At 44.7% G+C, this 22,318-nt stretch overlaps 2 protein-coding genes across 4 annotated transcripts; one reads left to right on the forward strand and one right to left on the reverse strand.

Annotated features, from left to right (window-relative positions):
* Positions 1-2,324: 2,324 nt before the first annotated feature.
* On the forward strand, positions 2,325-3,185 carry LOC120104817. Its single transcript, XM_039116621.1, has one exon. It carries the CDS (start codon positions 2,325-2,327, stop codon positions 3,183-3,185), a length of 861 nt encoding a protein of 286 aa, XP_038972549.1.
* A 3,149-nt stretch (positions 3,186-6,334) lies between these two features.
* Positions 6,335-16,444, reverse strand: LOC120104821 (WD repeat-containing protein LWD1-like). 3 transcript variants are annotated; one of them, XM_039116650.1, is made up of 2 exons: positions 15,015-16,444; positions 6,335-6,712 (listed from the first exon to the last, which is right to left on the reverse strand). In XM_039116650.1, the coding sequence occupies exon 1, from the start codon at positions 16,187-16,189 to the stop codon at positions 15,044-15,046; it is 1,146 nt and encodes a 381-aa protein (XP_038972578.1). In that variant the 5' UTR covers positions 16,190-16,444; the 3' UTR covers positions 6,335-6,712; positions 15,015-15,043. The 3 variants fall into 3 exon arrangements, with proteins under 3 accessions (XP_038972578.1, XP_038972576.1, XP_038972577.1); XM_039116648.1 differs by having other exon boundaries at positions 6,697-6,720; XM_039116649.1 differs by lacking the exon at positions 6,335-6,712 and adding an exon at positions 6,793-7,586.
* Positions 16,445-22,318: the final 5,874 nt, after the last annotated feature.

Below are 22,318 nucleotides of genomic sequence, written 5' to 3' on the forward strand. Positions count from 1 at the left end.
GTCAGCTCGGTCGTGGGCGGATGTGGCGAAGGGCACGAAGGGGACGACGAGGCTGCCTCTTTGGACGAATCATCAAATCCCGGAAGAGGATCTGGAGGCCCTAAAACTGCGCTTCACGGATGTGGTGGAGATATCGCCGGAGGAGGGAGAGGTGGCTAGAGCGGCGTGGAGGGAGACCGCGGTGATCGTGCGGAGTGCGGGTCGCCGGGTGCCGGGGGAATGGATTCGCCGTGAGATGCGGACGGTGATGAAGCTCGACTATGATGTCGAGGAATTCCTGCTATCAAATGACACCTTCGCTTTCCGCTTCCGGACAAAGACCGACCGGGAAACCGCCATGGAGGCTGGACCGTGGTTAGTTGCTGGCCAACTTCTTGCGATGGAGAGGTGGCGACCGAACTTTGTTCTGGATAACAGGCAGCTCAGCCGGCTGATCGTCTGGCTTCGTCTTCCAAACTTGCCAATGGAGTATTGGACGAAAGGTATGATATGGAACATTGCTGCTAAGGCTGGCCGTCCCCTGGCACTGGACAAAATTACAGATCTCGGCCGGAAACTGGGCTTCGCACGAGTTAAGGTGGAACTGGATGCGCGGGAGCCGATCCGGCCAGGTTCATTCATCCGGGTTGGGTCGGATTTGCACTGGCAGATCTTTTGCTTTGAAAACCTCCTGGGGTTCTGCTACAAATGCGGCTGTCTTGGTCATGGAGAGGATGCCTGCTCTTTTTCCCCTGCTCCGGTGATGCCTGCAGCTGCGGACGACCATGGCGCTCAGCAGGCATCGTCATCGAAGTCGAAGGATGGGGAGGAGGCGGTGAAGATGGGTCTAGCAGAGGGGAATCGGCTCCCCTTTGGGCCGTGGCTGTCTACTTCCAGGATCTGGCAGCCTAGGGGGACCAAACCGATGAAGAAGACGACTGAGTCTAGGGGTGAAGCACCACCGGTTCACCGCTCTCCGGAGCCGGGGCCGAGTTCTCCATGCGTGGCAGTGGGTTCTCCCGAGTCGCCTGTTGACACAGAGGGGTGGCAAAAGCCGACCAAGCTGGCCAGACGGAGGTCGCCGGCGACGGGGGAGGCGAGCGGCTCGCAGGCCATGAACGGTGAGTTCGCCCAACTCGGTGTGCTGCCTGAGTTGACTGGGTTGGCCCGGAACCCAGCAGAGGAGATGGGCCAGAAGTCGGGCCCGGATGAGTCGGCCCAGCAGGTGGACCATGGGTTGGCCAGGGGTCAGAGCCCAAGCCCAATGAAGCGGGCTAGGAGCCCGCACAAGCCCAGTCCAGCGCTGGGGGCGGGGCCGGCCCAGGGCCTATCCCGAACTGCTTCATCTTCGTCCTTCGATGGTCGGGAGGGTCGCTGGAGGGAGATTGGGAGGAGACACTTCCGGAGTGCCTCCCTGCCTCCGGCGAGGGCTCCTGCTCGACTGAAGCCGAAGCTGACCGGAGGTCCCGGCAGGGGGGTCGTGGAGTCTCCATCGGCGCTGCAGCCGAGTGCCTCTCCGGTTGAGGGTGGTGCTGCGTCGGGCGGAATGGAGCCGATGCGTGAGGGGAAGTCGACGGCGGAGCCGGTGGCGGGGCCTGAAGTTGATGGGCTGTGCTCTGCTAGGGCGGTGCTCCCCCCCCCCTCCCCGGATGCCGGAGGCTCCACGTCGAGCCGGTCGGTTCGGTTGACTCGGGGCGCGCTGATGATGCCGGTGGCGGCGGCTGATGTTGGTGGACCGGCTCGTGTCGAAGGAGGAGAGGGTGGTGAAGCTTTCATGGTGGAGCTGGGCAACGAGAAGGGAGTTTCTTGCCTCTCTGCAGAGACTGTGGCGAGTGCTTCCCATGCTCTGTCGACCACTGTTCAAGCCGGGAGAACTGGTTCGGAGGAGCTGGGCAGTCCGACCACAGAGAGCAGCTTCAATTTGCCAGTTGGGGCGGTGGTGACAAGGGGTGTGTCCGGGGGCTCGAGATAGGGGTCTCCGATTTTGGATCATGGGAGGGTTGTTGACCTGCTGAGAGCCTCAATCCAGGAAGGCAAGCTGGCTCCTGGTGCGGAGGGAGGTAATTAGTCTTATGAAGGTGCTAGCTTGGAATTGTAGGGGGGCCGCCAAACCTTCCTTTTCCTCCTCTTTCAAGAGGTTAGTACAGCTTCATAATCCTGGAATTTGTTTCCTTTGCGAAACACGGGTATCCGGTGATGGATTACGTCGAGTTCAGCGGCGATTGGCACGTGATTGGGATTCCTTTGCAGTGGAGTCCCGGGGGTTATCCGGAGGCATTCTGATGTTGTGGAAGCGGGGTCTAGGTTCTGTGGATGTATTTTGTCATTGCTCTCAGCAAGTGGTAATGGTCATTTCAGAACCGAATGAACTCCCGTGGGTGTTGTGCGGGGTTTATGCTAGTACCGATTATAGGGTAAGGAGAACTCTTTGGGGAGAACTGACTAGTCTGCTGACCCAGGGAGTACCAACAATGGTAGTAGGGGACTTTAACTGCATCTTAAGCTCAGAGGAGAAGAGAGGAGGGAGACAATACTCTGATTCGGTGGATAGAAGGGAGTTTCATGAGTTTGTGGGGAGGAATGGATTGGTGGACCTCGGCTTTTCTGGACCTCGTTTCACCTGGTGCAATAATCAATCTGGGCAGGCTAGAGTGTGGGAGCGGATCGACAGGGCCATTGCATCCCCAGACTGGATCCAGCGTTTTCCTGCCTACCAGGTTAGTCATCTAGCTCGGATTGCTTCTGACCACTGCCCTCTCTTGATATCGACAGAGGCAAGATCGGTGCATCATAGCCCCTTCCGCTTTGAGAAGTTGTGGTTGTCATATCCCCAGTCATGGGATGTAGTCAGGGAGGCGTGGAGTGTGCCAGTACGAGGGGATGCCATGCAGAGGGTGTCACGCAGGTTGGAGCTCACCAAACGCCGTCTTCGGCGTTGGAACCGGGAGACTGTCGGCAATATCTTTAGGAGGTTGGAGGAGGTGGAGGCAGTGATTTTGGACGCCCAGGGGAGGGAGGATCGAGGAGAGGACCTTACGGAGGCCGATATGGTGGATCTGCGGCGATCATTAGCTTCCCACCATTCCTTGTTGCGCCAGCAGGAGATCTTTTGGAGACAGAAGTCCAGAATTCAGTGGGTTAAGGATGGTGACCGGAATACTTATTTTTTTACCGATCGACAGTTATTAGAAGGCAAAGAAATATGATCCGGTCCTTGAGGGTTGAGGCGGGCCACCGGGTGGAGGAGGATTCGGCAGTTAGACAGGTATTAGTCGACTTTTTCAGGTCCAGATGGACTGAGGATGGGGGGATACTTGAGACGGGTCTACTTCCCCGGTCGGAGATCAGAGTGGATGAGTCAGAGAATACAGCCTTGATTCGGCCAGTGTCAGAGATGGAGGTGCAGGAGGCGGTTTGGGGTCTGGCAGAGGATAAGGCCCCTGGACCGGATGGCTTCCCACCATTCTTCTTCCGTAGATATTGGTGTATTATTCGAAGGGCAGTGGTGGAGGCAGTACAGTTTTACTTTACCCATGTAAGGATGGCAGATGATTGGAAGGCCACCTTTATCACATTGATACCGAAGCGTGTGGACGCTTCGGAACCGAGTCATTATAGACCCATCAGCTTGTGTACCACCTTGTACAAGGTGGTGGCGAGGATCATGGTGGGGAGGATGAAGAGCCTGATGCCACGGATCATTAGCCGGGAGCAGGGAGCCTTTGTGGGGGGGAGGAGTATCTCAGACAACATTTTACTGGCTCAGGAGATGATGGGGGATCTGCAGCGAGCCTCTAGGAGGCGATGTTTGATGGCAGTGATATTAGACATGGAGCGAGCCTATGACCGGATCCGGTGGGACTTCCTGCGGAGGGCACTAGAGAGTCTTGGTTTCCACCAGGTTTGGATTGATTGGATTCTTGGATGTGTGCAGGGGCCTAGCTTCTCTATTCTGGTCAACGGCACGCCATCGCCCTTCTTCCGTGCTACTATGGGACTTCGCCAGGGATGTTCTCTGTCCCCATTTCTGTTTATTATTTGCTCGGATGTTCTTTCCCGGGCTATGCATGCTGCTTGTGGGAACCGGGAGCTGGCACCCTATTGCCCAGCCCCGGGTGCCCAACCTCTCTCACACTTATTATTTGCAGATGACTGCCTCCTACTCGCCAGGGCGCGGGTGTCGGATGCCAGAGCCCTCCAGGGCGTACTGACAGAGTATTGTGTGATGTCTGGGCAGAGGGTTAATCTACAAAAGTCCACTATCTTTTTCAGCCCTAGCACTGAGGGGAGGGTGCGCCGGGAGATCAGGGCGACTATGGGGATACAGGAGCAGACGGGGGCCCTGGTGTATCTTGGGGTTCCTATCACAGGGAGGAGGTTACGGGTGGCAGAGTGCGCCACCTTATTGGAGAGGGTGCGGAGCAGACTAGAGGGATGGAGGGCATCGTCTCTCTCTATGATGGAGAGATTGACGTTGATCAGGTCAGTTCTGTCTTCCATGCCTATTTACTTGATGGCTCACACAGTGGTGCCAAAGACTGTGCTGGTGGGGATTGAGCGGCTTATGCGGAGCTTTCTTTGGGGCTCCTACCGGGGGGGCCATGGGATACATTTGGTGGCTTGGGAGAGAGTGTGTTTACCACTGAGGGAGGGTGGGCTGGGGGTGCAGTCACTCTTGGTGCGACGCGAGGCTCTTTTGGCACGGAGGGCAGCACAGCTTGTCCTGGAGCCGCTCGGTCACTGGAGCCAGGTTATGATAGCCAGGTATGGCCGAGCGGGTCTCGAGGGCCAGGCGATAGGACGGCGGAGGAGATCCTTTATGTGGCGAGAGATTGGGAGGTATGTGCCTATGGCCCTGGCGCATTCGAGGTGGCTGATCGGCGACGGGCGGAGTGTTGATGTGATGGAGGATCCATGGGTGGATGCAGTTCCTTTGAGACTATGGCCGACGACTATTAGCATTGAGGTGGGGGAGGGACTCCGAGTTTCTGATCTTCTCCGGCCGGGAGAGGCAGAGTGGGATGGTGACAGGCTGGGCCAGCTATTTGGAGAGCACCTAGTTGAGCGGGTTCGGTCGATTCCCCTTCCGGGATCAGCAGGTCCAGATGTCAGGGTCTGGAGCACTACCTCTCGAGCGAGTGTTGGGATCGGAGAGGTTGCCAGGCTCCTTCAGTCAGGCTCACAGTTGGGCATAGATTGTGGCTGGGTGTGGAGGTTTGGGCTACACCAGCGGGTTGCTCTCTTCCTGTGGAAGGTGGCCTGGGAGCGGTTGCCGACATGCTCAGTGTTGTGCAGACGAGGTTTGAGCCTTTCCCCCTCTTGTCCAGACTGCGAGGTGGAGGAGTCGGTGGATCATGTTTTATTCCACTGCGTATGGGCGAGAGGGGTTTGGAGCTTGACTGGGATTCTGGGGGCCACCTGGAGTGGGAGAGATCTCTTCCTGGAGGAGGTTCGGCTGTGGGCTAGTGCACCTCAGACACGGGGATTGGCTATCAGGGCGTCTTGTACAGCGTACCAGATATGGCTGGCCAGGAACGCCCGAGTGTTTGGTGAGCGTCGGCTATCCCTACGTTTTGTGATGGAGCGGGCCAGAGCTCAGGCTGTAGAGATTGTTCAGGTAGAGCCAGCTCATCGACCTTTGATAGCTCGGGACATCTGGGGTTCCTATATTGCTTCGGCAGCTCCTCACAGGGTATTCTTTACCTGGGAGCCCCCACCCCCGAGCTTCCTCAAGGTCAATTTTGATGGCTCTGTCATGGATGGCGGCAGGAGGGGAGGGGCCGGATTTGTTGTTAGGGGCCCGAGTTTTGATGTGGTGGCAGCAGGGGGCCATCAGATTTTTGATATCTCTGTTCCAGGGGCAGAGCTGCGAGCGGCATGGATGGGCCTGTCTTATGCGTGGCGGGTACTCCGAGCGAGCTCGGTTTTTCTGGAGGGTGATTCGGCCACGGTGATTAGCTGGATCCGTAGGGGCCCGGGTAGTCATGCATGTGTTCATCCTTTGCTTCGCGACATTTGGATAATGGTGGGAGAGGGGGTTACATTTCAGGCCAGGCATGTATATCGTGAGGCCAATGGGGCAGCCGACTGGGTGGCTGCGTATGTAGCGAGCCACTCAGGAGGCACCCTTTGGGCTGGGGTGAGAGAGATGCCCGGTGCCCTTCGGGACATTTTGTATTCTGACTCCTTAGGGTGTATTCGTACCCGTGTTGTATGAAATGACCGCTTTAGCAAAAAAAAAAAAAAAAAAAAGAAAAAGAAAAGAAAACTTTATTCATTCGGTTTGATTGGCTGCAAAGGCTCAGAATAATTGAGCAATAGATGCACAAACATGAAAGCACCGATTCCATAAAAGAAATTGCCATCTCTCCGACCTGTTCACGTAATTTCAACGTGCAGGCTGGCCACATCTTGCACAGACTTTTATTCAGATGCCATCTAATCGCAGCGGCACTTCCATTTGGTGTGCAGTCTCCCCGTATCTTCCATGGATTTTATTCAAATTCCATCCTGGGGGACCACCAGGTCTGGTTAGGTTAATTGCACCATTGATAAATCCACTTCTTGTAGGGATGGAAGCTCTTTTGGATCATTTGAGGTATTTAGTAAAAATTATGAAACAAATTTCTAGCTCGTACAGAAGCTGGAAAAGGTTTACTAGAAAAATGCCCCAACTTGGAAGTTTTAGACAAAGCTCTACTTGAGTTATGCTCCAACCACCATTTCCCAGATCCTGCCAATCTCAAACAATCCAAAAAAATCAACAATTTAAGCATGAGTTTGCTTTGAAGTTCAGATTTTTTGAACAGACAACCAACGATAGCAAGAACAAATGACTTGAATCCCTGAGTACAAAGATCCACAACAAATTACACTATGTTGATAACATATTTTACTGAGAACGAACATAGTGAAAACACTTAATATTTCGAGCTAAAACAGTTTACTTATAATGGAATAATCTCATTATGTTTAAGTAGCTGCGATCCTAGTTGGCCAAAGAAACAATATGCAGCTACAGTTCATAGTCTATAGTTTTCTTCCCTCCTAAAATTTAATTTGCCAAATCAAAGAAAGAAAGGGTCCAAGAAGGGCAGAGTCTTTAAGTTCTATAATGTTGGATAAAATGAATAGCTTCCCCATTTGCTCCATCACCAACCCATCTTTAATAACTGTAGACATAACTTCGCTAACCTCCTCAGGAAAGCTGATAACGAAATAAAATTGCTAGTATCCCTTTTTGACTTTAGGCAGTGTATTTAAATGGACTTTGTAGGGCATAAATGCACAACTAGACCCTTATAATCCATTACTATTCATAACCATATGAGATTTGCCATAATTTTTTGATAGCTAATTGATGTTGTTAAGGGAATGAAATAACCACCACAAACACCAGAAGACTGACAAAAACAAGCATTCAACTTCTCCTTTCCTCATCCTTATAGGTAAAGGAATTTGTTAAGCAGCGCCAATACGAGTTTGAAGGAAATACAATCTTCCCTCGCAAAAAATTGCAAGTTACTCTCAAAAATAGAATTATCATGGTAACACGAAGTTTTCCACTGGATTCCTAAACCTTGCTGGATGCCCTCCCACCTGTTGGCCTACAGATCACCAAAAGATCAGTTCAAGGTTCAAACGCTCACTTCTGGTCAAGCCAAGCAAGTTTCAGTTTTGGCAGTTTTTGACACAAGTTCTGATGTTGCAGTCAAAAGTTAGAAGAAAACATCAAAAATCAGGAAAAATGGGAGGAAAATAAAATAAGACATATAAAAACACGTATCACATAAATTTGAGCATATTGTATTGTTTAAAATTGCTAACAATCTGGTTCTGTGTTTTCAAATTGATAGGTCAAAACTATGTGAAATTACAAGATCTTCTAAAAAACAATGAAAGTATTAAAGAATTATATTGCATTAAATTGGTAGATGACAACCAAATTATTACGCACTAAAAATGTAAATATCTATATAAATAGAATATACTAACATAAAACAACATATGGACATGAACTTGATATATTATTCACCATCATATTAAGTATCAAATATTAGCACAGGATGTTTAAATAAGGCCCTATTTGAGATTATTGCATTGTTTGGTTATCAGTTTAAAAAACTAAAATATGAAACCAAGACAAAAAAACTGGTTTTGTCGAGAAGTTTTAATGGTTTGCTTTTAAAAAACTCCAGTCTGGTTTTTGAAAAAAGAGAGCTATCAAAGTGACTCGCTATGTTCGAAATAAGAAACAAGTTTTGTTCTACCCAGCCGCTTCCACTACCACCACAGCGATCGTTGCTAGCACCACCACCATCACCACCACTTCTAAAAGTTTATATTTTTAAAACAATCAAGCATACCAAATATGTTAACATCTTTAAAAATTTAGGAAAAGATGGAAACAAAGTTTCAGTTTTTAGGTTCAAAAAAACAGAAAATAGGCAGCCATGCCAAAGGCAACTGAAGTTATGAGAAAAGGACTTCAATAATATTTGCCCCATTTAGATGCTTGTTCGATTTAAGATCTAGCAAAACCAAGCTTGAATCTTATAAATTTACCATCACGGAGCTTGTTCACCACAAAAGCCACTTGTCGCCTATCTTAAATTTTCTTAAAAAGCCCCAACAAAGCCTCCTGCATCTAGGGGACATTTTCTCCTGGATATCTTAGAATCGAACTCCTAAATGCTTCCAATGTTCTAAAAATTACAAAAATTCATGTTTCTTTACAAAGAAATTGCTTCCCACATGTTAGATTTCGTCATCCCTAAGTAACTGAAACTTGAATCAAGGAATGAAAAATAAAAAAACCAAGACCATTTAGCCAAACATACTTGAAGAATTGAAGAAACAGTCCAAGTTGAAACTATATACCAATCTAATAGGTAAACATACATCTGCAACAAGTTTGGCCAGAACTGGTCAAACATGAACAAAATTGCGTTGAAACCAGCCATTAGCTGGTAGTGCATTGAGTTTTAAGGGTCAGTTTTGGCTTGGTTCATCAGAATTGATGGCCAAAACCTCAAACCTGGATTACGGCATTATGATCCCCACATTATTTTGTCGATGCCAGATAGCTATCATTTCAATGAGCTATAAAATTTTATAAAATTAACCTTAAGATGTCATACTTTAGGATATTCAATTTTACTACAGAAAAAGACCCACAACAGTCTATGGAACCTAACCTCCCTGCATGATGTTGCGAACCGAAGAGTTCTGCATAACACTTGCTTGACGCTTGGAAAAAGATCTAGAAAAACCTTCTCTACTTTTCTTCCAACTTTTACAGCCGTCCAACATCTAAAACTCCAACTTAATGACATCCAAATGCATATTCTTTGAAATGGTATTCAAAACCATCCGATATGCATTTATTACTCAGTAACTATGGCAAACTATATATTGACCTGATAACCCAAAGGAGGCTAGCAATTCTATGTCCTCTTTTCATATGATACAAATACACAGACAAATGTCACTTTGGAGGATGTTCTTTTCATAACAATCACAAGCCAAAATCTCATCCAAGGTTGTTTCCCAACCAAAAACTTTCTCTAGAAATAATCTCTTTAAGGGTCTTGGTGGACAGGACAAGACTGAAAATGGGACTCCTAGGTCCAGACTCCACCATCAGGAATGAAAGACAACATCCATTACATTGTTGGGAAGAATAAAACAAATACTTTTTTCAATTAACCCTTCATCTGAAGTTCTGTCTGAAGATAATAATCTAATTAATCCTCTCATATAAGTCTAATAGACTGCAACCACCGAACTTCTAGTCAACAGACTCCAAAGATTTACTCTAAGGAGAACCTTCACTCATTTCCCCCTTTGAACATTATATCCTCAGGTCTGAGCAATAATAACATTTCCTCCAAGAAAATTTGCATTAGTCTACAATTCCACTCCATAGATCGACTGATCAATGCTGTCTAGCACCTTAACAACCACATCATTGTTATTCAACACCATCTTTAAGATAAACTAATTTTTCCTTAATGTTCATGCTCAAAATCATATCTTTACAGCACTGGTCCAAGTAAAAGCATATCCTTTTTAAACATATATTGCCAGTCCATTTCCATTCTTGGTTTACATATAACGTGCCACCATATATGCCTGCTGAGAATCCTCATCAGCCCTACAAAAAATAAGTTATATATTTTCCATGAAGCAACTTTCTCTCCCTTTTTTTCCAATATCTCAAATGAGACCCTAAAAGACGAAGATTCAGGTTTAGATTCAAAATGAAATGTCAACCTCGAGTATTAGCAAAAGTGCAATCTCTACAGTTAACAAGGCCAACCAAAAGATTCTCTGGTTTTGCTCAGATATTCTCACCCATAAACGAACTTACCTCAAGAATGAATAGAGGATAAGAGTCAATAGAAAACAGCATATAACGAACACTCAGTTGGAAAAGATTCTCTGGTTTTGGTCATATATTCTCCCCCCTCCCCCAAAAAAAAAAAGAAAAAAAGAATCCTATTTGCTGAGGCCTTAAGTGAAGAAAAATAATGAAACAAACTATGCCTCTTTGAATTGCCAAGCTTGTGAGAGCAATTGAAGTATAGATTCAACCATACTGACAGTCTAAGCCCATCATCACCAAACAAGGTTTAATCCCTCAAGCATACTAGCTTATATAACCTTGTATATGAGTCACTAAATGGGCCAACCCAGATTATCCATAGAGAACCAAGGAAGACTCGAATTTAGAGGATGCTCATGATTTAATAGGTTTCACATATCATCAATTGAACTTAATTCTTAATCAGCTACTTTTGATCTCAGAAATTTAAAGCCAGATTTACAAAATCTTTTTTGACACATACCCCTATTCTAGAGGCCCCTCTTCCTTTGGATAATCATCCATCATGAATGATGAACACCAATACAGGATATGTATACATCCTGATACAAATTAGCCAATAAGATAAACATCAAAAAAAGGATATTATTACAAGATAATAATATAAATATATATTTTTTTACATGTGAAAGCTATCTATAAAACATAATAGATTATCACAATAATATAGTCCAGACTCCATATCTTAGCATCAACATCCATGAGCTCCATCACCCGGTCATCACTCAAACCACAGACCACAAGTTATACTCTATATATAGCATCCACATCTTTGACTCTGAAATTGACTATCTACAGTGAGAAAAATTGACATCCACAAGCAGAAAGAGAGAGACTCCTCTTATCCCTCAAGTATCCAGCATCATTTTACTATTTTTCAAGAAACATGACATTTAAACCCAATGTTTGCCATGTATTCTAGCGATACAAGTGATCCGAGACGATCTCCAACACTTGAGAGAGAGTCTCGGATAGTTAGAGAATGTCGTGTCCGAGTCCCAGGCACGAAGAAGAACGCTATGCCCGCTGTGCCTACATCCCACGCTCGACGAGGAGGAAACTCGTCGTGTCCGAATCCCATGCACGACGAGGAGGAAGCTCGACGTGCCCGAGTCCCATGCACGACGAGCCTTGGCATTTTCGAGTTCCACGCACGACGAGGAGGAAGCTCGACGTGACCGAGTCCTATGCATGACGAGCCCTTGCATTTCCGAGTTCCACGCACGACGAGCGAGACACATGCATGACGAGCTCGGCGTTCTCTTCAAGCTTCCCCAAGCCATGCATGGGTTTGGTTGCGAAAACATGGGATGCGGGGAGCAACGTTACGTGGAGGAAGAAACCTTCTCCTGAGCCATCTTGAATCAGCACGGCTTCCGTTGCGAGGACATGGGATATGGGATGTGGGAGAGCCACGTTAAGCGGAGGAAGAAACCTTCACCCGAGCTATTTCGAATCAGGCACGGCTTCTGTTGCAATGACGTGGGACGTAGAGGAGCCAGTGAGAAGTAGTAGCCCGAGCCCCACGTTAATCAGTTGGAGGGGAAGAGAAATAAAAGCTGAGGTCTGGAGAAAAAAGAGCAAGAAGAGTTATGGAGTTTTAAAATGGGATTGTAAGCCTCTGTGGTAAAGGTACAGTGTCTGTAACAGAGAATGCACCAGATTTTAAAAGGTTCTTCCAATTAATTCCCATTGTCCTTCAACTCTTCTCTCTTGTTTCGCGATCAGGACGAAGGCTACGTGTCCCAACTTTCCTCGTTCGGATCAACAAGTCCCCACTTTCCTCTTCTCTCTTGTTTTGGTACCAGACTCCGTACCATTGCCATACTAGCACAGTATTGGTACGGTATGGTACAGAATATTTTTGGCGTACCAAATGTCGGTACGCCATCCGTATCGGATATAGAGCCGGAATGGTACGATATGCCTTATATTGTTCGATTCGGGCTGGTATGGAATACCTTGAGTACTACTTTCTAATATGTATCGGATATGTTCAAGGCATGCAATATGTAGCACTAATGTATCTTAGAACATCATGTCACATGCATCAACGACTAACAAACATCTATAATATGATACGCTGAATCAGATTTGCAATAATGGAACTCCTTGTTAAATTGAAGTACTTTATAAACTTGCAAAGCTAAGACCTCCTCTTAGGATGTGATTGATATCATTATCAAAGAGATACTTCATAATCATGCAGATTCAAATATTTGGTGATGCACCACCCAAGACTCGAACCCAAAGACCCAAGACTCAAATCCAAAATATCTGGTTGCTAAGTAGAGGGGTGTAATCATTGGGACAAGCCCCAATTGACTATAAAAATGTAGACTTGAGATTCCCAAAACAATAAATTACAGGTCATCAATGACAAATTCGCCTCCCTCCCAATATGGGAGTGCATACTAAAAAAAACAAATTACCGTTGCAACCAACCCATGGTTTGAGGAACAGGTTAGTACTAGTCCGTACAAAGCATCTTAGATAAGTCCAGTGATCGATCATATATTTTGACCCTAACTGCCTCAAAACTGGTGAATCACGGTTTGTATTGCTTGGTACCGGTTGGTATCAAGTTCGACAAAGACTGGACAAATTAGTTGTGAGCAATACTAGCTATCTGATAAAACCCCTTGGCATATTTTTTTGTTGTCGCTTTTGAACGCAAAGGAAAGAGGAAGAAACAAAAGAAGAAGAGGAAGAGGACTCATATCTAGCCTCCTCAAAGCCGAAATCCTCTATATATCTCAACAATCTCCTTTCTCACTTTTTTCTTTTGCCATTGAAAATGGCCAAACCTCAAAAAAAAAGGGAATACCATGCCAAAAACCTCACCAAATCCTAAACAAAAAACTTAAGCAACACCAAATAGCATCAAAACACAAAAAAAGAAAAAAGAAAGAAAAGAAGTCTTGATACAATAATGTTGGGACACCACATTGTATCATATGTTAGAACCTCAGTGTTTCGATATTGTATTGACTCGGTTCCTAACCAATACTCACACCAGGTCCAAGTCAAACCGCAAACCAACTTTTGCCTATGCAACTCATCAAGCACTAGCTTCATGTCAGTTACATACAATAAAATCTACTATACTACAAACACAGCATTATTTAGCTCCAAGAATAGATGAATACATATTAAGCACCACATCATTAAAAGTACCCTATATATGATAAAAGGTTAACCAAAGGATGCATCATCTGCTGGAAGCAATCTTAGCATCAAAACTGTGGAGAACAACTTAAGTATATGAACCATCTCTTAGCCAGCAAGGACTCTGTTAATCCTATAGACATAATGCCACTACTTGATCGAAATAGTTGACTTTACACTAATGGATCTTCTCTATTCATGAGGTCAAGTCCTTTGAGATGAGGGAATTATGAGATGTTCCCTGTTGGAGTACTAGTTCAATGCCCCACTCCTAGGTGACCAACCACTTTCAATAAGCAAGTACACCAACAACTTCTTATTATGATCATCCCTCCTTCAATTAAACCCACAACACATGAGTGGCAATCTGGCCCCTACAAGTAATACTAGGCTGAAGGAAGAACAATGTTGACTATCAAAGCACTCTAAACTTCATAACAACACTCTTGGAAGTAAAGTTTGAAGGCAAAAGACAACCTCCACATTACCAACTGGTCTCATATCCCAACACCTTTAAATAGGAAAACTTTTTGTCTAATCCCTCACTTCTTGCTTAGGGGCAAATGAATGCATGTATGCAATCTTTAGTCCAGTCATCCTGACCACCACATGAAAAGTACCAGATATTGGAAGAAGGAATTATCACCATGACAAGTCGTTTTCCATTTCTAACCTTAGTAAAGAAATCCCTAGGCACTAGCAAGCTATAAGAATTTACATCAACCTGATAGGCTGAGAATCAAGGTTCGCTGTACCATACCGAGCGTACCGTACCCGTACCGATGGGTACCGGTATCGGTACACCAATGTCGGTACGCCTGGCGTACCGCATACCGTACCATACCGACACTCGGTACGCCTATACTAGTGCGGCACCGGTACGGGGTTCGGTACCGGTACGGCGAACCTTGCTGAGAATATTTGAGTGTACTAAAGACAATAGACAACATGCAAAATCACAGATAAAAGAAAAAGCACTTGGAAAAACATATAAAATATAAACCAAAGGGGGAGTCCTTGGCATGAATCTCAGCATGAAAAATGAGAAAGAGATAATAAGATTGATGTCCTTACTAAGTCAGCTTACAGAAGGTGCATTCCATCCCTAACCATCTTTAGGAAAATGCAGTATTCTTAATACATAAGTTTTTTTTTTTGCATGGAATCTTAACTTATAATCTACTGATTTTTCTGGGATAATAAATGATAACTTTAGATGTACTTCTAAGAGCAAGCAATGTCACAAGCTAAACAAACTACACATTACACCACCAGCAGGCAACATCACAAGATCAGATCTTCACAACAGAGAAGCAAGTAAGAAACCAAGCTGGCTTATGGCCCATCGCTAATCTAAATCAAGTAAGAAACCATCGTTCTATTTTATCCCATCTGCAGCGGGTGAGTAATGAAGGTGAGAAATCCCTGATATCAGTAAACAGATGATGAGATGATAACAGGGGTCAATAGATAGATGAACCTTTCTTTGTTCCTCTGTATGTCTGACTCTCAAACCCTGAGTATCTGGAGCTTGGTGGAGAAGGCGATGGCAACCCAGTCGGGCTGAGTGGAGGACCACTGTAGCTGCTCGATTTCGGCCCCGGCGGTGTAGGCGAGTATGGGGTCAAGGCCGCCGTCGGCAGCGGCAGCAGCCTGCTGGCCGCCTCCGCCCGAGGCGCTGCCTCCGGCGGTGCCCATGGAGGAGAGGTCCCAGATGAGGGCCTGGGAGTCGTCCCCGGCAGTGCAGATGTGGCAGGAGCTGTGAGGGGCCCAGGCGATGGCGTTGACGCTGGCCTGGTGGCGGTGGAGCTCGACGACGGGCAGACTGGGGAAGCGGATGTCGAGGACGACAACCTTGGCGGAGTCCATGATGATGGTGGCCATGTAGCGGGGGTCCTGCTTGTTCCAGCCGAGGCGGACGAGTGGGGTCTCCGGGGGGTCAGCCGACTCATAGATGATGGTGGAGTGCTCCTTGTCGCGGAGGTCAAAGACGCGGACGGAGCCGTCGGCGGAGACGGAGGCGAAGACGCCGACGCCGCCCCAGGCGATGTCGTAGACCTCCTTGTCGTGGGCGATGAGCTGGGTGTCCACGGCCTCGCGCTCGATATCCCAGATGGTGCAGGTGGTGTCGATGGAGGAAGTGCCCACGCGGCGCGGCTCCGCCTCGTTCCAGTCGAAGGAGGTCAGGGGGGCGCAGAACTCGGAGTTGCGGTTGCCGTTGAGGAGGGACCGGAGCTCCACGCGCGACGACGACTTGGAGGAGGAGTTGCTCTTCTTGTTGTTCTCGTCGTCGCCTTCGTCATCCGACGATATGCGCCAGATGCGGAGGAAGTCGGCGGAGGTCGCGAGGAGGTCCGGGCGGAGGCAGTCGCGCTCGGGGCCGAACATGGTCTTGGTGGGGGGGTAGGGGTGCTCGAAAGAGAGGGCCGGGTCGGAGCGGATCTCGCCGGTGGAGTCGTCCAGCTGGACGATCTCCACGCGGTTCGGGAACTGCTCCAGGAGGCTCGCGATGGCCAGCCGGTACTTCTTGTCCCGCCGCACGCTCCAGTTCATCGCGTAGATGTGCCACGGCGCCTCGTACGTGTATATCTCCGACCGCTTCTGCTGCTCCTCCGAACCCTCCGGCGTCCTTTCTCCGCCGCCGCTACCGCCCATTTCAACCACTATTTTTCCACCCCTCTTATTTCTCTTTAGATTGCTGCTCGGAGAGACGGGATTGATTAGGATTCAGATGGTCGGAGAGGCGACCATCGGCTAAACGGTATTGGATCGGAAGAAAGCCCTTCTTCGCCTCTGCCCCTCGAAACATCAGGCCAAACAAGTCCAGGCGATCTACCCCTGCGATTTTATTCAGCCTCCTGCGGACGGGAGTCCGCGTGAGGGACGATAGAACTATTGAGTGCAGCGATAGAGACGGTGGCATCTTAGGGTCCACTTAGATGGGCCGACCGTTCTCTTGTAAACAAAGCCCAACTCCTTGCCCGCCGAGCTTTGTGGCGCTTCCTCGGTAAATCTCGAGCTTGATCGGACAGCATGCACCACTAAAACGCACACGCAAATTCTTTCACAATTTATAGGACTAACAAATCAGGGAACAAGTCAAGCCCTCCGTATCTCAACAAGATTCCTGCATACAAAACAATTCTCGTACCATGCAGCAATAAAAGATTGGTGCAATATGTGAGTGTGTTACCAAACATGGTGGATCGATTGATTATGAAGTCTCCGGATCAGCAGTTGAGGGCTTGATGAAATTCTTGGATAGGCATAGTAGGTTCCTTGAAGCTTTTCCCTGATTCAAGAACATCACAAGCAAATCATATCTGGCCATCCTTGTAACCGTTAAGCCTGTTTAATCATAATGAGGAGCAAACACTTATGACAAATACTCTGTTAGTTGTTTTCTGATTGTATCCAGCACCATCTCAGACCACATGGTCAACTCTCTTGATTGACAAGTTGAAGAGCTTAGAAGCAATTTTTGTTCTTAAACCATATATATTGCATCCTTGGACCCTACAAGTCATAACATACAAATGCCTTCAACATGAATCCACAAATTACATCCTTTCGATGGAAATCCAAAAACCAAAAACAATCTCTCTATCCTTGCAAGTCCATGTTGAGATTCACTGCCAAGTCCTAATCCTATTAGGATTCTTGTTTAGTTAATCATTTATTTTAATGATTTTACAATTCTATTTCTATTTTTATTTTACTTAGTTATTCCTTCTAGAATAGTTATCTAGTCTTATTTTTTAGTGGGTGTTGGTTTTTGAAATTGAGTAGGAATCAAACATCTCGCCTATATGATGCTCTATTTAAAGAGACCTTTGGTGTCGAGAGAATGAGAGTTGTTCTTCTTCATGAGAGAGAACCTTTTTGTGGGACTCAATTTTTTTAATAAAATATTTTTTTCTCTTCTAATTATTTTTCTTCTAGTGTCTCTTTTTTGTTTTTTATTGGTATTTATTTTAGATTTTGTGCTAGCACGGTCGATCTACTCCACATAGCATGCCGTTCTATATGGTATCAGAGCCATAGGCTTGGACATCGATTATTTGTGTGTTCGTAGATCGCGTAGTAAAGAGCTTTCAGTAATTTGCTGTGCAGCGGTGCACGCATGTGGACTCTTGTTTGGTGATTCAAGAGGTGAATTGTCATGGCTGAAGCTACTACCATCTCTAGCATTGAGATCAAAAAATTGAACAACACCAATTATGCATATTGGAAGGCATACATCAAATCTTATTTGATTAAGTAAAAATTATAGAAGCTTGTGAATAGGACAGATACGGTAAATCCACCAAAAACTCCTGACAATGTAGAAGTGAGAAAAAAGTGAGAGATCAATGCTGGAAACGCTATATATATTCTTAGGACTAATATGGATGAAGAAAATTATCAGCATATTTAAGGTATAGAGGGGCCAAAAATAGCATAGGATATTCTTGCTCCTCTCCACTCGAAGTCTAATGAGGCTTGGTTTTAATTTTTAGAGAATAAGATTGGTGTTCTCAAGTAAGGTAATCTTACAATCTTCCAATATTTTCTCAAAGAAAAGAAATTGTTTGATGAGCTTGATATGCTTGATCTAAATTCTCGTTATGATGAAAATAAATGGGGTAGATTGTTTGTTCATAGTTTAAATAAGGAGTATAGTGCTTATATGCTTGCTATTTCTGGATGGACTCAACAACCTACATTAGCAGAGTTAGAAAATATACTTGTTAATTAAGAAGCACTTGATACTCATATATGTGATTTGACTATATCCCCTTAAAAAGAAGAGATCTTATTTTTTGGGAGTAAAAATAAAAATAAGAAATGGAATAACAAATTTAAAATTTTAAAAAATACTAGTTGGAGAATTTGAGAAAGATAAGAATCCTAATCAGAAAAAAAAATTACAAATTCAAGAAGAATTATCATAGGTGTAGAAAAATTGGCCACAAAATTCAAGATTGCACGGTGAAGCTCCGACAATCTAATGTTGCGTCCTTTACTTCAGAGCATGGGGGAGAGAAGATAACTAGTAGATTGGTTTATGTAAGTCGAAACAGACTTCAAGATTTGAATCAGGGAAAGCTTGATCAATTAAAGACTAGTTCAAGCTTGGAAGATTCAGAATATGGCAACGTTGATCAGCCTGAGGATCAATCAAGTCCAGAAGAAAATCTAGAGCAGAAGGAGCTTGATCACATGGATGCTATATTAAGTTCAAAAAAGATCGTGACTGAAGTTGCTCAAAAAGAATCAAAAGATGCTACAGTTGATCCGTCTATAGAGATCGGTGTCGAGGAATCAAATAATGTAGAAGAGTCATGTGTTGAAGCTATCTGAGATATAGATATTTCTTATGAAGATTTAATCAACCATGATGTTGAAAATATAACAAATTTTGAAGTAGTTTCAGAGATCAAGTCAGAAGAATACATGCTTGGTGGAGATAATTTATGTTATGACTTGATACTCGACAAGGTTTTTAGTATACTAATTGTTTTGAAGCTACTCCAAAGTTTGAACTATTAGAAGACTCCATGCATGAAGATTAGATTTCATATGTAGATACTTGAAGCATTTCATAAAATTGACAAGTTCAATGTTGTTGGCACAGACTTCGCAATGAGGGAGAGTATTGAGATTCATTGCCAAGTCTTAATCCTATTAGAATTCTTGTTTAGTTGATAATTAGTTTTAATGATTTTAGGATTCTATTTCTAGTTTTATTCTACTTAGTTATTCCTTTTAAAATAGGTCTCTAGTCTTATCTTTTAGTAGGTGTTGGTTTTTGAATTTGAATAGGAATCAAACCTTCTGCCCATAAGATGCTCTATTTAAAGAGGCTTTTGGTGTCTCCTTTAGTGTGGCATGAGAAAAGAGAGATGAGAGAGTGAGAGTCGTCCTTCTTCGTAAGAGAGAGCTTTTTTGTGTGGTTCAATTTTTTAATAAAATATTTGTTCTCTCACCTAATTATTTTTCTTTTAGTGTGTCTTTTTTATTTTTTGTTTAATGTTTGTCTCAGATTTTGGGCCAACATGGTCGATCTACTCTGCATAGTATGTCATTCTACAGTCTAGTCTTGAGACAAGATAAAACTTGCCCTCTCTCTCTCTCTTTTCCAAGCTAATCTGGGAATTGTAATACATAGAAGCATCAACAAGGAACATTCCATGGTTACTTTGAATCTAGGTAGTGGATATAGTTATAAGAAATCTTTTATCTTTTGGAGAGGTGGAGTCTGGATAGTCTAGACAACAAGAGTAACAAGCCCTTGGTATTCCATTTTCTCGTCGTTTGTTTGTGTGCAGCCTTGTTGAAGCCCAACAAGAGTAACATTTAGCTAAGTAATAGAAAGTACATATATATATATATATATATATATATATATATATATATATATATATATATATATATATATATATATATATATATATATATATATATATATATAAAGCCATCACTTGCAGGGCTTAATATAATTGGGGTTCAAAGAGAGAGTGTACTTCTTTCATATTGAATTTAATCTCTGTCGGATTACCTCCGCACGCATCGCGACGATTGCAGCGGAAAGACGCGCGAGATCGTTCATCTCATGAACGTTCTAGGAAACGTCGATTTCAAAAATTTTCTAGAGTTCTCTAACTCAAATTTATGAAATCTAAAGGGAAGATTAAAATTAAAAGACTAGATTAATTTCAAATCTATTATAATTTCTAATTGTATAGAGTTTATAAAGATTTAATCTTTACATTTAAGCGGGCAGAGCTTCACCGCTATCTGATGATCATAGGATCAGATCGCTCTACAGGTATTCATACGAGGATTAGATCGCTCCAAAATCTTACCGGGGTGCTAGCTTCCTTGCAGAGATCACCTTTGATGGCTGAATTTCTCTCCTTTTAATCAACTCCTTGATTACTTTGAGAGGAAGAAGGAGGAGGAAGAAGATGAGTAAGACGCCTCTTCTTCTTTCTTTGCTCACGCCAGGGAGGAGAAGGGAGGAAGGGTGGCCGGCTGCAAGGGGACTTCAATCCTCCTATGCTTCACGCCAGGGCCCTTTAAATATACATCTCATGCCCATACAAACAAGGAATAATTTCAAGAGTCAATCACTCTTTGATTCATCCCTCTAAAATCAGCTACACTCCTTACTTAATTCTATCACAATCCTTACTTAAAAGTGATTGGAAAGAATCCAAGGGACGTCGTTCATCGTATGAACGCGCCTCGGATTGTAGAATTCAAAAAATTTTCTGGATCCAAATTCAGAAGATCTTTGAACTCATTAGGGAGGAAAGATTAGGATCTGATGAGAGTTGATTAAGATTTATAAAATTGAAATAAAAATCAAAAGTTATAAATTTGAAGATCTCATCTTCAAAAATCTGCAGGTATAGAACACCGCAGCCCGATGATCTTTCTAGGTTCCTGATTAAGCTGCACTTGTGTCCGGCCTCTACAGGTATCCACATGAGGATCTAATCATCTAAGATAGGGTCTTACCGGAGTACTAGCTCCTTGCAAAGACCTCTCATGACTATCAAATAGATTAGAAGAAATCTGCAACATACCTCCTTGAAGAAGAACTCTTTCTTCTTTGATCTTACTCGCAATGGAGGAAGAGGAAGGAGGAACCTTTGCGCATGGATCTTCCTTGCCTTGATGCCGTGGAAGAAGAGGATGCAGAGGACCCCCTTGCTGCCATGGAGAAGGAGGAAGAATGGGCTTGGGCATGGAGGAAAGAACTCCTTCTTTTCTTGGGCGAATTGATCTCTTCCTAGGTTCTTCTTCTTTCTTTCTTTCCAACACTTGGAAGAAGATGAACTTAATCTCCCTTGCTGCGTGGGAAGAAGAGGGGAAGCCTCTTGCTTCCGTGGGAAGGGAGAAGAAAAGAGAAAGGGTGGCGTGGAAAGAAAGAGGAGAGAATTGATTCATAATGTCTCCCTTGCTACCCTTTTATAGATTGGGTTTAGGGCTTCTCCTAATCTTATTAGGAGTATGGGACTATAACCCACCCTTAGATTAATGCCAAGTGTCCAATTCTTGTGCTCATAGATGCATGATATGTGTCCACTTAATCAATTGATTAATTTTCTAATCACATTAGGATTCCTAATTTCATTAGGAGAATTAATTGATTTGGGAGCATGCATCCTACAACGCCATGTGGACTTTAAAGTCTGCATAGTGTGAACATGACTTAAGTTATATTCATCCTACGACGACATGTGGTCTTTAAAATCCGCACAATCCTTGGTTTAATCAAATTGACCCAATCATGAACCCAAATCAATTTGGGTCGAACCCAATTTGATTTGGCTCCGCCCAAATAAGCTTTGCAGGCAACAAGAATATCATGTGACCTACGAATAAAATGCTCCTCCACAAGTGCCTCAAAATGCTGCAGTGAGTGTAAACAAACAAGTCAGTTGGGATCTAGGAGCTGCTGAAGCTTACAAAGTAGTTTAATGGACACTGGAAGAAGCCATCGTATCTTCTAACAGATTCATTTCACTATAAAATACTACACATCAGAGATGAGAGGCTACCTTAGGTGGGTTCTGCAAGAGGTATAACATCGACTTGCATGACAGTATAAAAGCATTCTCATTATATGTGATGGAGTTCTTCTCACCCTCAGCTCTACCAATCTGTTTGTCATATCCAGCCTCATTGAAATATGGTTTCTCATTGAGAACAAGGGCTTGAATAGATAGCAGTAGTTGAAGAATGGTGGAGCTTTCAGGATTCCAGACTTCAGTGCCAGTGCCCGTCCATGTC

This window comes from Phoenix dactylifera, unplaced genomic scaffold, assembly GCF_009389715.1.
Source record: "Phoenix dactylifera cultivar Barhee BC4 unplaced genomic scaffold, palm_55x_up_171113_PBpolish2nd_filt_p 000117F, whole genome shotgun sequence".
NCBI lineage: Eukaryota > Viridiplantae > Streptophyta > Magnoliopsida > Arecales > Arecaceae > Phoenix > Phoenix dactylifera.

What these genes read in the sequence shown, in the direction of transcription:
- LOC120104817 (XM_039116621.1), top strand. Translation starts at nt 2,325, where the DNA reads ATGGTCATTTCAGAACCGAATGAACTCCCGTGGGTGTTGTGCGGGGTT.
- LOC120104821 (XM_039116650.1), bottom strand. Translation starts at nt 16,189, where the DNA reads ATGGGCGGTAGCGGCGGCGGAGAAAGGACGCCGGAGGGTTCGGAGGAG.